The sequence below is a fragment of the Homalodisca vitripennis genome, chromosome X (genome assembly GCF_021130785.1).
Source record: "Homalodisca vitripennis isolate AUS2020 chromosome X, UT_GWSS_2.1, whole genome shotgun sequence".
Classification (NCBI taxonomy): domain Eukaryota; kingdom Metazoa; phylum Arthropoda; class Insecta; order Hemiptera; family Cicadellidae; genus Homalodisca; species Homalodisca vitripennis.
Window position 1 is genome coordinate 82,657,309 of NC_060215.1, and position 15,206 is coordinate 82,672,514.

Genomic DNA, 15,206 nt, shown 5'->3' on the forward strand with positions numbered 1-15,206 from the left:
AAGTTCGTTACTATTTTTACGTGGCGACTTGACTCCATCAATTAGTCTTTGACATTTACGACCTCTGACCACGATGAGTGTACTTCCAGTGGAAGTTTATACTATCTGAGTTTAGCATTAACTTATCATCATTTGTTATTATATATTGCAATTTTTAATTTTTATTTAATGAAATAGTTTTAGGGATTGTGAAAATGTGTGCACATTGTTTTGAAACACGATTCAAAACTGCAGCTCAAAGATTATCTGTCTGTATTTAATCATCATCCAAAAACACGAGAGTTAACCAGACAGCAGTAAAAATCCTTACAACCTGATGAATTGTTGCTGGTATTCCGTAATTTGTGTCACCATCAAACCACTGCAATGTTAACAGGAAAACAAAGATTGGATTTGTGTTGTTCGAGTGACCGCCCAACAAAATATCGCACTAACTGCTGCTGGTAAATTCCATAGGTTGTGTAATAATCCACACAGTGAATTATTAACGGCAAAACAAACACTCTTGTACTTTGAGTTACCACACAGAAGAAATGTTTTCTAGCAGATGGTGTAAATGTATTGTCTGACACGCCTTAAAAACAGTTATTACGTGTTGTTTAAACATTGTATTTTTTAAGGGTGAAGTATTAATGTTAGAAAATATGTTTCTACAATTCAAGTTATCTCTCAATAGGAAGAACTCTGTAGTTTAAGTACGTTAAGTGTCGATGCGAGTGTGCAGACAGGCTAACATAGATATGGTGGTAAGGGTTGATTCAATATGAATATTGAGGTTAGTTCCATCTCACCTTCCGCTTTGTAAAGTGTCTGAAATATGACACTGTTAGAGCCTTGAATCGTTAAATTTGGAGTCCAAGTCCGTCAGAAAAGATCCAAAACAGTTGGCGACGAAAACGCTAAAAATTATTTTTTTATCTCTGCAGATGGACGTGGCTCCAGATTCCTGGAGACAAATCTGCACCAATGTCAGTTTTCGGACGCTTTATGAAGCTGAAAGTGAAATGGAGCTAAACTCAATATTCGTAAGACAGACATATTCAACATAAAAGCCCCCCACATTAGGCTTTCTTTGTGGAACACCTGTTATCCAAATGTTTATACATTTTGTGTTGAGACAGTAACAAAGACAAATGATGTGCTTGTATTGCCATTGTACCCAGGGTACACAAACATCGGTATCACGTTTTGGCAACTCTTGGTGTAGCTGTCAAGACTTCATTCTTTGATGGATAGGTTCTTTTGTACTTTCCTCCATTGTATTTAGTTATGTTTACTTTAAATTGAGCCGTGAAACGTTTTAAAATGGGGAATGGTTATTGAATAATAATTAAAATTCCAGTTGTAGTGACTTCAGCGCTAGTGCAACTAGTCGAATTAAATTTTCGCATTTTATGATGGGTCGAATAGGGAGAAATTATATTTTATTACTGCAATAGTTTACTTTCCACAGTCAAATCTGTAAGTTTTGCAGTTATCTACATCTTTGCGTGCAAGTTAGGTAAAATCGAATCAGCTCCTTTCAAGTGGTTCGAATCAGTACTCAACCGGTAAAAATGTTTTGGGAGAGAATAGGATTTAAAACGCACTAGTTCAAAGTGGCGTCAATAAGAATAGAAAAATGTGTGTACGTTATACTAATATTTTGTACGCAAATGTGTTAAATTCTCGCGTACAACAAACTCAAAATCTGTCGTCTCTCCTGTTCGCTGCTCGGAGACTCGAGCGGAGGCTGGAGCGGCAGAACACAGTAGAACCATCATAGCTGAAACACGATCGGCCGCCAGAAATACGTTGTTTCCATGTTTCTGGTCATGAGACAGGCGGTCATGCGACTTGTATTTATTTTTGGACGAGCTGTGGAGCCAAGCGAAGATCGGCGACACAATCTGCCGCTGTGACCTGGCTGTCACTCCACGACCGCGTCCGTGTTCGCCTGACTCATCTCATAACGGGGTTAGATGCTACGGCTACCTCGACTGTCCCGCATGTGTGCTCACCGTCCGTGCAAAGTTCACACAACTGCTGATCTCTGTCCTATATAAGTCTTATTCGTATTACTTAACCCGTGGTGCGGGCGTTGTATCAAGTAACTGTGATCCTTGTACACGCCTAACGATTTAGTCCTGGTTGGAGCTGATTTGCTGTTAACGTTTCAAATTCATTACCACCTCCTTTTAGCGTAGCATTGAACAGGAAATAAGTATATTTAACATAAGTCTAGCTTTCCATCTTTCCAGTTGGAAGTTTCATAAATCTCAGAGAAACCTATGCTTAAAAGACTGAAAGGTCACATGGATCGAGTGTCTGTTTGATGTTAGACGTCTACTCGTCAGCCGAATAATCCGAGAATTCGCGTTACTATCTATTTACCCCAAGTGAATGTGTAACGAGTAGCCACTACACGTAATACTCGTTAATTCCACTCGAACAGGTCAGAACTCGCAACGCCAACAGGTCAGAATCCGAGAATATGTGATCTGTGCCAAAGATTGTCTCAGGTCTATTAACATTGTCTTGTATAACACTCAACTTTTTTTAGAACAGTCTTCATATTCTTCCAGGGATATCCGACGAAGACATCACTTACTGGCTCATTTGGCATCCTCATAACAGGAAATTATAAATCACATTAATCGTTTCACGGACAATATTTTGTGGATAAATTTGACACTGTGAATGGCTGTAGCCAACACTTTTTTTGTGGTAGCAATGAAAAACCGACAGTCATTCGAGGTACGTCAACACTTCTCCCTGGCACAATTCGTGGATTCTTGTATTTTAGTAATGAATGGAGAGCCAGAATCGTTTCAGCACTCGGTTGTCGACTCTGGAGGTGTGACTAGAGAAGTTTATCAAGTCCTTATCGCCCGAATTTAGACCCTCTCCTATTTTTATAGTATACTTGAACTGTTACGTGAAATTGAAAACACCATGGTACCTTTATATGATATATTTGTAATTTCACCCCTACACTACTGGCATAGCTGTTATTTATTGTACACAAAACGCCTACTTGAATACATGTCAGCGTTTACGTTCCTTACCTTACTTCGTTTTCCACATCTTCATAACCAGTACATCTTCGGACAGCCTTGGTCGCTACATATCTGTCACACTTATATCCCTTCTAATAGTAACACATTTTCGAGACAACATATGGCATATGGTACTTGAGGCGGTTTCGAACCAGAGATCTGTAACGCATCATATCAAACAAAAACCCGATCAATCCATGTAGTTAACCCCAAGGTGCTCTTAGCTTTCGAAATAATACTACTAACCTGTTCAAAGGTTACCTTGAAATCTATGAAAAACCTAAATCTAGTAGGTTTTACTTTCTCGCCCTACTGTTCCCAAATCCATTCTACACACAAGGGACGAGAAATTAATGTTATGAGTTCTATCACAGAAAAGTATGAATCATCACCGTAATTGCCACAGCTTTTCTAATATTCAGTGGTTAATCCTACTCTTAGATTATAGAGACATAATAACTATCATCGGCATATAAATCTCTATTTGACTGTTTACTTTTGGAATTGTTTCCTGCAAATCACGTTCTTCCTCAATAAAATATAGGACGTAAAATATTAACCTAATTTCGTCGATCAACCGCAAGACCAGCTATTGTTAAACATGAAAAGTTTGTGGCAGTCAAATTATCTTCATTGTGTACATGGATGAGGTGGCAGATTATGTTATAAAAACCTATGTACAACGTCTTGGACAACTTTGGCACTACACCAAGAACAAATATTGGTCTAAAATCCTGTTTGTGTTTTCCTTCCAAAAGACATCGTTAACTAAACAATTAGACATGGGTATATGTAGATGAGAAGGCAGAAATAAACCAGAAATGAAATGTGAAACAACGTATAGTCAGAATGCAGTTACACTGCCTTCAAAGGTTGATTGTTACTTTAAAGGATGATTATAGAAAAGTAGAAACAGAGCGGCTTTGGTTTGAGTATCAGCATGCAATATGCAATTGTTGACCAGTTGCATCGCTGCGAACAATATCAAAACTCAGTTGTCGCCTTTGTCGTGGAACTTCACCGAACTTTACTCGACTCTAAAAAACAATCTAAGAAAGTATTCTGTTTGAGAATGTAGCGATGCGAATGTCGCAAGTAAAGTATACACATAAATAAATATCTAAGTGTTACAATTATTATTTTTCTCAGGCAGATTTTTAATATTAAACATAATGCAAACTCAGTAAATGCTTGAGTTTTTGTCCATTTGAGGATTAAGAATTCTTAATTAAATTGTATTTCGTTAATGAAAAAATACGCAAGATTTTGTTCGTTTTTGAACAATGGAATTAATGCAAAAGCCTGGTTTCTTTTTTAATTTTTGTTTAATTACTAGGAATAAAATGAACTGTTGCACTAAAACTATTGCCTTGTCGATATTTGTATGTGTGACGTTCATATAGGCCTATTTATAGAGATTGTAAGTTCCAGTCCATCTCCGTTTATTGTACTGCTGCGTAATATTTTTTAAACGTAATATTAAACATAATGCAAACTCAGTAAATGCTTGAGTTTTTGTCCATTTGAGGATTAAGAATTCTTAATTAAATTGTATTTCGTTAATGAAAAAATACGCAAGATTTTGTTCGTTTTTGAACAATGGAATTGATGCAAAAGCCTGGTTTCTTTTTTAATTTTTGTTTAATTACTAGGAATAAAATGAACTGTTGCACTAAAACTATTGTCTTGTCGATATTTGTATGTGTGGCGTTCATATAGGCCTATTTATAGAGATTGTAAGTTCCAGTCCATCTCCGTTTATTGTACTGCTGCTTAATATTTTTTAAACGTGAACCTTGAAATTATTTTAGAACCACAAAATGAATAATTTTCACTGTGCATACTTGAGTACATGGCATGTTGAGCTCGAGTACAGCCAGCCAGCCGTGGCCGTGACGCATGTGGTTAGTGGAGAACTCCATCAAGCACTAAAGCTGAGTGAGCGCCTGTGTGAGTGCAATTAGAGCAGCGAGTGCAGTCTGAAGCGTGCAGTGGCGGCAGGGCGCGGCGTGGGGAGGGTGAGAAATTACCGGGGATGCCACCGTCGGTGTGCACTTCAGTTGAGTCAAATGCTAGAATTAAGTCCTGACTTCCTGTGGTTTATTTACTCTGGCCGGCCGCTCTCCTCGCCCGCCCGTCCCGTCGTGTCGCCAATATTCAGCTGGATAAATATCTCTGTGATAACTATTTTAAGTCGGCACACCTATCGCTTCATTACATTACCTGACTGATGTCGCAGGTCCGTTGTACTGCGTCTCCATTTTCCTCTCTTTTACAGTCTGCGTCTTACAAATTATTATTAATTATTAATTGTAGTTATTGTATATTAAACCGTGCTTTTTATAATTTACATTAGTGAAACGGTGTTTTAACAGCCTAAAAATAAATTTGCATGTCCCTTGTATTAATATACGTCAAATCTACTTCAAATTTCGAACTGGCCAAACATGTTTTACTCGTCTAACAATATAGAGGGAGTCCCATAATGAAGTGAATCATTGAAATCGTTCGTCTAAGAATACTGAAATTTTCTACAAGAATAATATTCCATCGATTCTGTTCAACGCTTCAAAATATTTATAGGAGAGTTTACATGGTAAATACAGAAAATAAAATGTTATAAGTACTGTAATTTTAGAAAACGTTTGCCCAAGAGGCTAGTAGTTATCCAACACATGTAATCGGTGTAAGTTTTGTTTTACTGTCATTCAAACCTCTTCATGTGAAAATACTAGAATAGGCTCAGTTTTTGTTGTAGTCCTACCATCACCGTTTGACACTTGTGATTCATTTTTTCGTGTTGTAGAAATTGTAGTAATTTTGTTTTGACTCTGTTTATGTTGGCCATTTTCTTTTGATTTATTATGTCCAGAAGAATTCCTAAAGCTACAAATCTGTCACAATACTTCTACGTGAAGAGGCAGGAATAGGTCCTTTCACGTGTCTATTCCAAAATGTCTGAGAACTTCTACACAGTTCAAGAAATTAATCTCCTACGCTTACTCTTGCTACATCTCTATAGCCAGTCCATACTCCAGATAACAGTTACTTATTCAAAGTGGTTGAGTACCAAAGTCTTACTCATGCATCATACAATTATATATATTTTTGAAAAATTGGATGATCCACAGAACAAAATTCAAAATCAGCATTAGAACGAACATGATGGCATACATGCTCAGAGAAAATTAACTTGGAACTTTCAGAAATAAAATGATCTAAACAGGCAATATCTCATCCTGACTCCATAAATATGTTTAGAAACTGGGAGAGAAGTTCGTATGCAGCATATGCGGCATGGGAACACCATAAATTATTTTTTAGAAATGGTTGGTGTGTCTTGGAGAATTCGAACATGCATTAAAAATTAAGCAATTTCTAGATATAGTAGGAATTCAGGTGAGCTTTGACTTATTTTAATTTTCTCCTTATAAATATTTATTTTTCTTAATCACGCAAAGGTCCTCAAAACCTGTAAAAGTGAAAAGTTAAATATTTAGGATACAGATTGGTTATGAAATATTGTATGACATTGAAGGTAGTTAAGAGATTCATCAAAAAAGACTGCAGTCAAGTTGCAAGGTTATGCCAAGAGAAAGAGAACATTGTTGTCTAAGTAAGCAACTCAACAGTTCGTGCCTAAAGTATGAGCAGTAAATCACTGCTTACTATAAAACACTTCAGAGGCTGGCATACAACACAAAACAAATTACAGGCCGCTATTAACAGTGTTTACAAATTCATGCACGTATTCCCCCGAACCTTACTTAGTCCTACTGCAAGTTAGTACTACTGAAATTAGCTAGGTTCAAATGGACATGGAAAATGTGTTTGAATCCTGTATTTCAGTTATTATTATTCTAAATACCTATAAATAAACATGTATATTTCCCTAAATAAATCAGCGTTTGTTTGTTGTTAACTTTGTGAAGGTGAGGTTCAAGTCTTTCTATTTTAGAAATTTCCATGTTTATTCAAATTTTGTGCAGTAATTTTATAAGTCAATCGATAAATACAAATATGTATTAATTGTTTGCAGAGAATTGCAGTGTAGTTCAAAGTTTATTTGATTAACTTTTATTGTTTTTAGTTTATAATTTGTAATATACTGGATTTAATTCTGATTTTGTTTAGTCGGTTTCAACATATTCTTAGAACTTTTATTTATAAGATAATGTCCCTCGAAACCATTAACTGTTTAGTTATGACACGTTACTTTAAAAGTTAAAGTAAATATATTGACTATTTCAACGAGTATACATTTATATGGGAGGAACTAAGCATGAGACAGTCTAAATGTTCGAAAATAAAAAACGTTATATTTATAGCAATAATGAAAAAGAGGACAACTAAATCATATTTCATACTTCACCCAATAAAATACCAGATGCTTAACTATTGTGGCAAGGAAAGTACCTAATCCTTATGGCTATTAATTTAGTTTGCAATTTGCACTTTTGTATTAAAAACCATGGAAACAAGCAACATGAGCGTGATGCCTAGAAAATATTGGATATTTCCTGTTAACCGTGTATATGGGTTTTGTTATTGAGAACATGACGTCGATTTTGAATTTGTGGCTGGTTTATACCTTACAGTTGAACTTAAACAGAGTACAACAAAAACTGATGTGTCATATCTTTGCAACACCATGATGTCCAGGAGCATATCACTAAAAGCACATATTGAGTTATTGGGGATGAAGGGATTGATAGATTAGGTCTAGTTTACTGTCAAAGATGACGTTTAGAGTGGGTAGAGCTACCTTAATGTTAAAGGCTGTTACTAATCTAAACATGAGGGCGTACCTTCCCTTACACGCTTTGAGGATGAAACAAAGCTAGCCCGCCCTTCTTCCATTGTGACATTACAGATATAGTGCCCGTTATACCTCCAACAGGAGGTGGCTCCTACTCCTAACTAAATGTAAGTTTAGCACAAAGTTCCCTCTAGGTCTAAGTGAAATGACGCGTTACTCCGCTTTTACTTTTAAGTGTAAAAATTGTGGGCTTGTATAAATCAGGTAGAGGAAACCTGCACAAGGAAACCTGCATGCACTTTCTGTCCCTGATTCAAGGTTGTTAGAAGGATCTGAGGCTAGTCAACAGCAATTAATAGCTTATTAAATATTCAATAAATAATTTTATTATTATTCTATTTCTAACAAATTAAGATTGTAAAAAGCCTTAATATGTAGACTGATAGGAAGGGAGTGTAGTAGAATTTGGAAGGATGTTGTTAGCAAGCAAACTTTACTTTCCACTGGAAAATGTTCTCCTATGCGGTAGCGGATATGATACAAAAATATACAACATTTCTCATACGAAAGTGTTGCCAACTACAAATGAAAGGAAATGTAATACATTGTTTAAAATATAGTAGTTGTAATAGAAAGTTGTTTTGGCCAGCTTATAATAGGATTTCACTTGATACATGTACACTGTGCCAAGCTTGTAAATATTCCCAAAATAGCTGTGGAAAGTTTTTTTTTATAACACTTTAAATGTATGAAATGGTTTTGAACATCAGTTTGGACATCTGATTATTTACTGCAGTATCTCAAATGTTGGTTTGAATTATAATTATTATCTCTTTTGGACATTATATTTGTAAATCTTATGCAAAGGTTTCTCTGATGAGAATACCCAAAGGATATTCCCAAATATGTTGATATAAGCAGAGATCTGATTTTATATATATATATATATATATATATATATATATATATATATATATATATATACATACGCACACATATACACACATTCTAAAAAGGTGTTTAATTTAATTGCTTAGTTAAAGTCAAAACAAAAGTTAAGTGTTGTTATTGTAATTTGTTTCATAGTATCGATTATTTGATATACATTAATATTTGTTCAAAATCCTTGACATATCAACGGTATCAGAAAAGCTGTTTTATTACTCTTCAAATTACTATTTTTAATCATACCTATATACGTTAAATCCCATTAGTTATAATTAAAAAATTAGGGTTCCAGATCTACTATATTATTAAAGGCTCAGAAACAAGTAGGCTCACATACACACCTCATCCTGTAATACTGTACTTAAAAAACAAATCAAAAGGCAAATACGTTACCAGCTTTGTCATTTTTCATGTACCTGCCTTTCTGAGGTGGTGGAACTGGTTTTAGGTTTGGGTATTTTTATTAAAAACATTTTAGTCACAGTCCTTTAAGATAACTTTTCAGAAGACAGGATAACGGATCAATGTTTTTATAATTCCACAAAGAAATTGTAGTCATATGAAATATGACTAAAGCGAATGTAAAAAGCAGTGTAAGTAATAAATATGAGCGAATAGTATAACTATAATTCAGACATAATTAGCTCTTCTTCATTTATTGGGAGTCCCTTTGATCATTCGTTGATGGTAGTTCAAAACCTGAGCATAACGTCAAAATAAAAATCTCTGGGATTATCACACCCCAATATATTTTTGATAATGCTGACCTTGAAAAGATATAATCAGTTTATTGTTATCTGGCTGTGATTTGGCAATGGGACAGAGCTCCCAAAGCTAGTCATGATCGAAATGAAAAAGTTAGATTGATAGAAAGTTATGTAATCTAATTTATTCTCATAGCAAAATATCAATCCAGGAGGCATAATATGTACAATATTTTATGGTTAACTTTCTTCCTGGTGGTGGATAAACTTCATTAGAGTATTATTTTTTGTACTAAATTAATGTAGATTTTTATGGATAAGTTACTTCTTCTTTTGATTGATGGTTCTTACATTTTAACAGTAAATCATTTTCATAAATTTTGAGTGGTTGCTGTTCATATTTTGATGGAAACTATTTATCAGCAGGGGCAAGATTTTCTGTGCATTACAATAATTATGCACATTGTTTTCTTATAATGTGTTTTTGGTTAAGCGAGAAAGCAAAATAGGAACCTTGTACATATTTAGTGGTAATGTAAACTTTGAAATATAAAAGCTTAGTTTGACTTACAAATATATGTATGTCAGAGGCACTACAGATTCATGGGGATCTATGTAATAAGAGTTTATGTATTTAGAGTTTTTATTTTATATTGTATCTTGTGTATATTATATTAAAAATTGCACATTGTTTTTTGTTTGTGTATGCCTGGAGTGAAAAATGTGGTTAATTAACTTTATTTTTTAATGAACTGTTTTGATTCTGTTCAAAGACTTTATGTACTTTATATAACACTGTAATTTTCTTATATTCCTTTAACATAGTATGCTTGTATTTTAGGTTGTTAGGGCATAGGTAATAGACTAAGAAGTGTTCAATTTGTAGAATGGTGGAGAGTTATGATATCAACAGAGATGATAGAGCAGCAAGATGAGATTCGTATAGTTTAGTTTATGAACTCTTAATGTATCCCAGAAGCTACATTGCAGTGTGTCTGTTGCAGCCGAAGTGAAGATGCCTAGTGGTAATGTGGACAAACCTGTGATTGAGGACAACAGAGACGGAACTGTCTGTATCAAGTACGATCCTCGCGAGGAGGGCCTCCACGAGCTCTCTGTCAAGTACAATGGTGAACATGTTCAAGGTAATTTAACTGATTATCCTTCCCTTCTATTATGAATCATTTTAACACTAAAATACTTTCACTGTTGATTTATTAATTGGTCTAATTAATCTCACTTATGCTATTTCAATCTCCTTTATTTATGTATGAAAAATCATTTCGCTGATTAAAATGAACAATCAATAATCTCCATTTAATAAGACAATCTGAGTTGAATTTCTAACAGATGGAGGTATGAAGTTGCTGTAACGAGACTATAACGAGTATAACTAAACACATGCATTGTACATATAACTTTTCATTGATCTTTCTTCTTTTAAAGATCTCTAAAATGCCCTGATTCATAATCCACACAATATTCTACAAATATATATATATATATATATATATATATATATATATATATATAGTATATATATAAATAAAACACAGCTTTTTGCTTTATGTGTTACAATTTCTACTGACAGAATTAAAATATGAAATCTGATTCTAGGTCAATTATAAGATTAAAAAACAAAATTAATATCATTAAAATGGCCATCCAAATTTTACTTGTATTATGTCAATGTAAGAACAATGTTGGGATCTAGTTTTTAAGTAATGAAAATAAATTGGGGGAAATGTGAAATAATTACAATATAGATGTCACATTGGGGAAAATCAAGGAAGTCTGTAGATTAAATTTTGAGAAGCACATGTATAGTGTAAACTCGGGAAACTAATTTACCTACAGGAACAATCTTCCATTCATATAAATCTTAGCTAGTTACTAAACTATTGACAAGTTAAAATTTTACTCTATTCAAAACATAACCGTTTCATCAATATTTACTGTGTGTCAAAAATTTATACAGGATATTCTCATAAAATATACTCATACTCAATGACCCATTTTGTCATAATACCGGAAAATATAAACTATGATAGTACTATAATACAAATTTAATTCCTCCCAAAAAAGTTCATTAGTAGCTTCCATAACTTTATTTTTAAAGAACAGCAGTTCCTTTGTAGTTAAACCTTCACTCTCATGTTATTGCTCATAATCTTATGTAAACGAAACGATAGCAAACATGAACCTGTTGATGGTTATAAACAAATTTCAAATCATGTCAGGAATTCACAATATTAGTAAGGTATTTTCTGTGCCGTCAATTGCTATTAATTGAGAATGGTGCTCAAAAATCATAATGAGGATTAAAAATGTCTAAATATTAAGCATAGTGATTGATACCTACGATTGTGGTTGATTTATTTATTTCTCAGTCAGTCCAAAGTTAATTACCTAAAATATAAAATTAATTTTAATAACAATAACAAGAAAACACTGGGGGCGTGATGCAATACAGCTGAAGAAACTTAGCAGCACTCCATAGCGTAGAAAATTACAGTGGGAACACTGCTTATTGACCCAGTAGGTAACAACATAAAATTCTATATTATTGGAAATCGGAGCCAAAGCATTTAATCTAATAAAGAATAAACAATAGTAAAGTTAAAACACCTAAACACGAATTAAGGAATGACAAATTAAACATGAATATTTTGTATCTTTTAAAATTATGTTAACTACAATCTGATTGAACAATGGTAATAAATATAAAACTCGTTAAAGCTATTACTGTGTTTAATATTTTTGGATTGTTTTGAGATTAATTAAGGCAAACTCTAGGAGGACTATGGAAATATAAGTAATTTTTATGATCTGTTAGACTTTAATTGGAGTGATATATGTAACACTGTACCAAAATTATTATTACCTTACTGTATATACTAATTCTGTATATAGATTTTATACAGACAGAAGCATGTAATATATTGCCAATAAAGTTTAAATGTGTGTTAACTTAATTTTTGGTTTTTTTTAGTCATTGCAAAAATTAAAATTGTTTGGTTAAACAACTTTGTACAAACTAGATTTTGTCAAACTTAAACTTCTCACCCCATTCCAAGCCAGATATGATATGCAAGTGTTCTAATGGACAAATTAGAGCACCATCACATAGTACTTCATCTTAAATGTTTAATGAGAGTCAAGAATGTAGTCAGGAAAATTATTTGGAGGCCACCAAGACGACTAATATTTTTCCATAGTGGACACAAAGTAAGTTAAGTGCAGTCACCCACTCATTTCCCATTTTGTTTCTTAAAAAGTTCTTAATTTGTTTCAATGTTGAGAACGATCTTTCAGAAGTAAATGTCAGTAATACTGAATTATATAAAATATAATAAACATTTGCTAAATAGGTAATTGAAAACGTTTAAAATTGGGGGGGGTGGACCTCTGGACCCCTTGCTGGCTATGTCCTTGATGAGATTCTGTCTTATGTAATGGTTGTAGAGATAATATTTTTAAATTAAAGTAAGTTTCCTATTGTTCCTAGTTTTACACCACAAAAATACTTGTAACAAGATGAATATACATATTTGTGCATTTCAGTTCATTACTTTTAATTTTAAATAGTGCATTAATTAGGACCGTGAGTGTATTTGGAAAATTTAAGTTGGATATATGTCAAAAGTGTGTTAGTTTCATAATTGCGTTGAACAGAACGAACTAATAAATTTATCAACTTTCATATTTTTAGAAAAATGATCATGTTATTGGGTAAGTGAGACATTGACACTTCATCTGGGTGTAATCAGTACAAAAATAATTTAGAACTATATTCAGCAATTTTTTTACCTACAGCTCAATTTTATTGTTTAAATACTTATATATATATATATATATATATATATATATATATATATATATATATATATATATATATATATATGGCTGATCAATGCTTTTATTTATTAAAAACTACACTGATCTCTCCGGATTACATCGGTTTCTTTTTCTACTAACAAATCTATGTAACAGAAATTTCAGAAATTATTCAGAAATTTTAATTGAAAGAGCCGTGAAGGATATATTAAAAAAGTTGTAATATTCAAAGACTGTCCATTGTAAATTTCATGAAAAGTTAAACAAAATACAGGAAAATTATTAATTTCAGATAGTTATATTTCCCTTTCCATATATCTGAGAAAAAATTGCTTAGTCTCAGATAATAAAAGTTCAAGTGAAGATTTCATCCATGAGATCACTTGACTTCCACCTTTACAAATACATTTTTTTACATGCATATCACTAACATTTTTAAAATAACCATTTTGGAGTATACTGAAAGAGTCATATCCGTAATACCATTCCTAAATTGATTCAAGATTGACATAAGACAAGTAAAATTATCTTCATAATTGAATTTATTTTAATCTTTTCTTGCATAAATTACATTTCACTTCTGAAGCTATTATCAGACACCCGCCCCCATCCTTATGTAGGCTATAGTATTTGAGATGAAAGGAAGCTTTACAGTTCAGGTAGTTTTTAGTAAACAAGTGTATTCAGACATTGAGAAGCTACTTTATTTAATAGTATACACCACCATAGAAATACTGTTAATTACGAGAGTATTCGTACACAAGATTGTTCTTTCAACATGAAACTCTGAATTCAGTCTACATCGTTATAATCATCTTTATTCATTCTGCAGAGGGTTTTTTCTGTATTGCAGGGAAATTAACTTCAGACGTAAATTAATATATTGATTGTAAGTAATAAAAATAGGGCGAAAATTGTGCGATACACATTTGCCCTAATGTATATTATACTATTTATTATTATTATTATACGTAAAGTTAAATGATTTATGAGAAATGTTTCATCATAAAAAGACTCTCATTTTTATCTGCGAGTCTTGAAGAGGTGCCATTAATTAATTTCCAACCTGTTTTAATAAATGTATTTCCAATAATGGTTCAAGAGTTTCTAAATTTTGCACTTCAAAAACAATTACTTACCAATTAATATAGCGCACTCGTATTATAATCAACTTGGCATTATTAATTAAATTATGCCAAAGAATATTCAATTATTGTAAGGTACTTAAAACACCCAAATTGCCAAAGTAATCCTTTAACAATGTGATATTTAGTTTTAAATGATTATATAATAAATCTATGACTAATGTGACTAATGACAAACTAAGCCTTAAACCTCTGAAAAATGTTTTATACCAATACTACTCCACAGTGGAAACTTTCCTCTTATTTGTAAAAAGTAATCTTAGAGCGACTGATGCTTAGGATCCTTCTTAACAGTGGGAATGGGAATTAGTATACAGATAAGTAAGAAGCTTATGATTGCTTGGCATCTTCCATTATTCATTAGTATATAGTTGTAAAGGGAAATTACCCATGTTGTAATTTCATATCATCCAAATGTTTACTATGATTCTGATTTAGAAGCAGGTGGAAATAGATGTAAATTTAGAGTCTGGCTAGCAAAGTACAATTTTTGTATACAAAATTTAAAATATTTTAGTGAATTGTTTGCTGCCTGTTAAACATTCAAAGCTACTTCGCTATTACAATTATAATACTAAGTTTTTATTACCTTGTCTAATTGTATTGGTAGCAGAAAATCGAACCTTAAAACTGAAATTGTGGGAGGAGCAGATATCAATCACAAAAGTTATTTCATTCTAAATTTAGTTAATGAACTTACCTGTTAGGTTAACTCCTGCTACTTAATTAATTAATTAGGTGTTCCAGGTATTCATGAAATGATAAAGAAATTGCA

At 32.8% G+C, this 15,206-nt stretch overlaps 1 protein-coding gene across 8 annotated transcripts in view; it reads left to right on the forward strand.

The window, feature by feature from the left end:
- The window catches only part of LOC124369271 (filamin-A), a 254,692-nt gene that overhangs the window by 202,704 nt on the left and 36,782 nt on the right, over positions 1-15,206 (forward strand). For all 8 annotated transcript variants that reach the window (XM_046827175.1, XM_046827177.1, XM_046827179.1 and 5 more), the window contains one exon: positions 10,454-10,594. In XM_046827175.1, the coding sequence (XP_046683131.1) occupies positions 10,454-10,594 (141 nt within the window). The remainder of the gene's footprint in view (positions 1-10,453; positions 10,595-15,206) is intronic.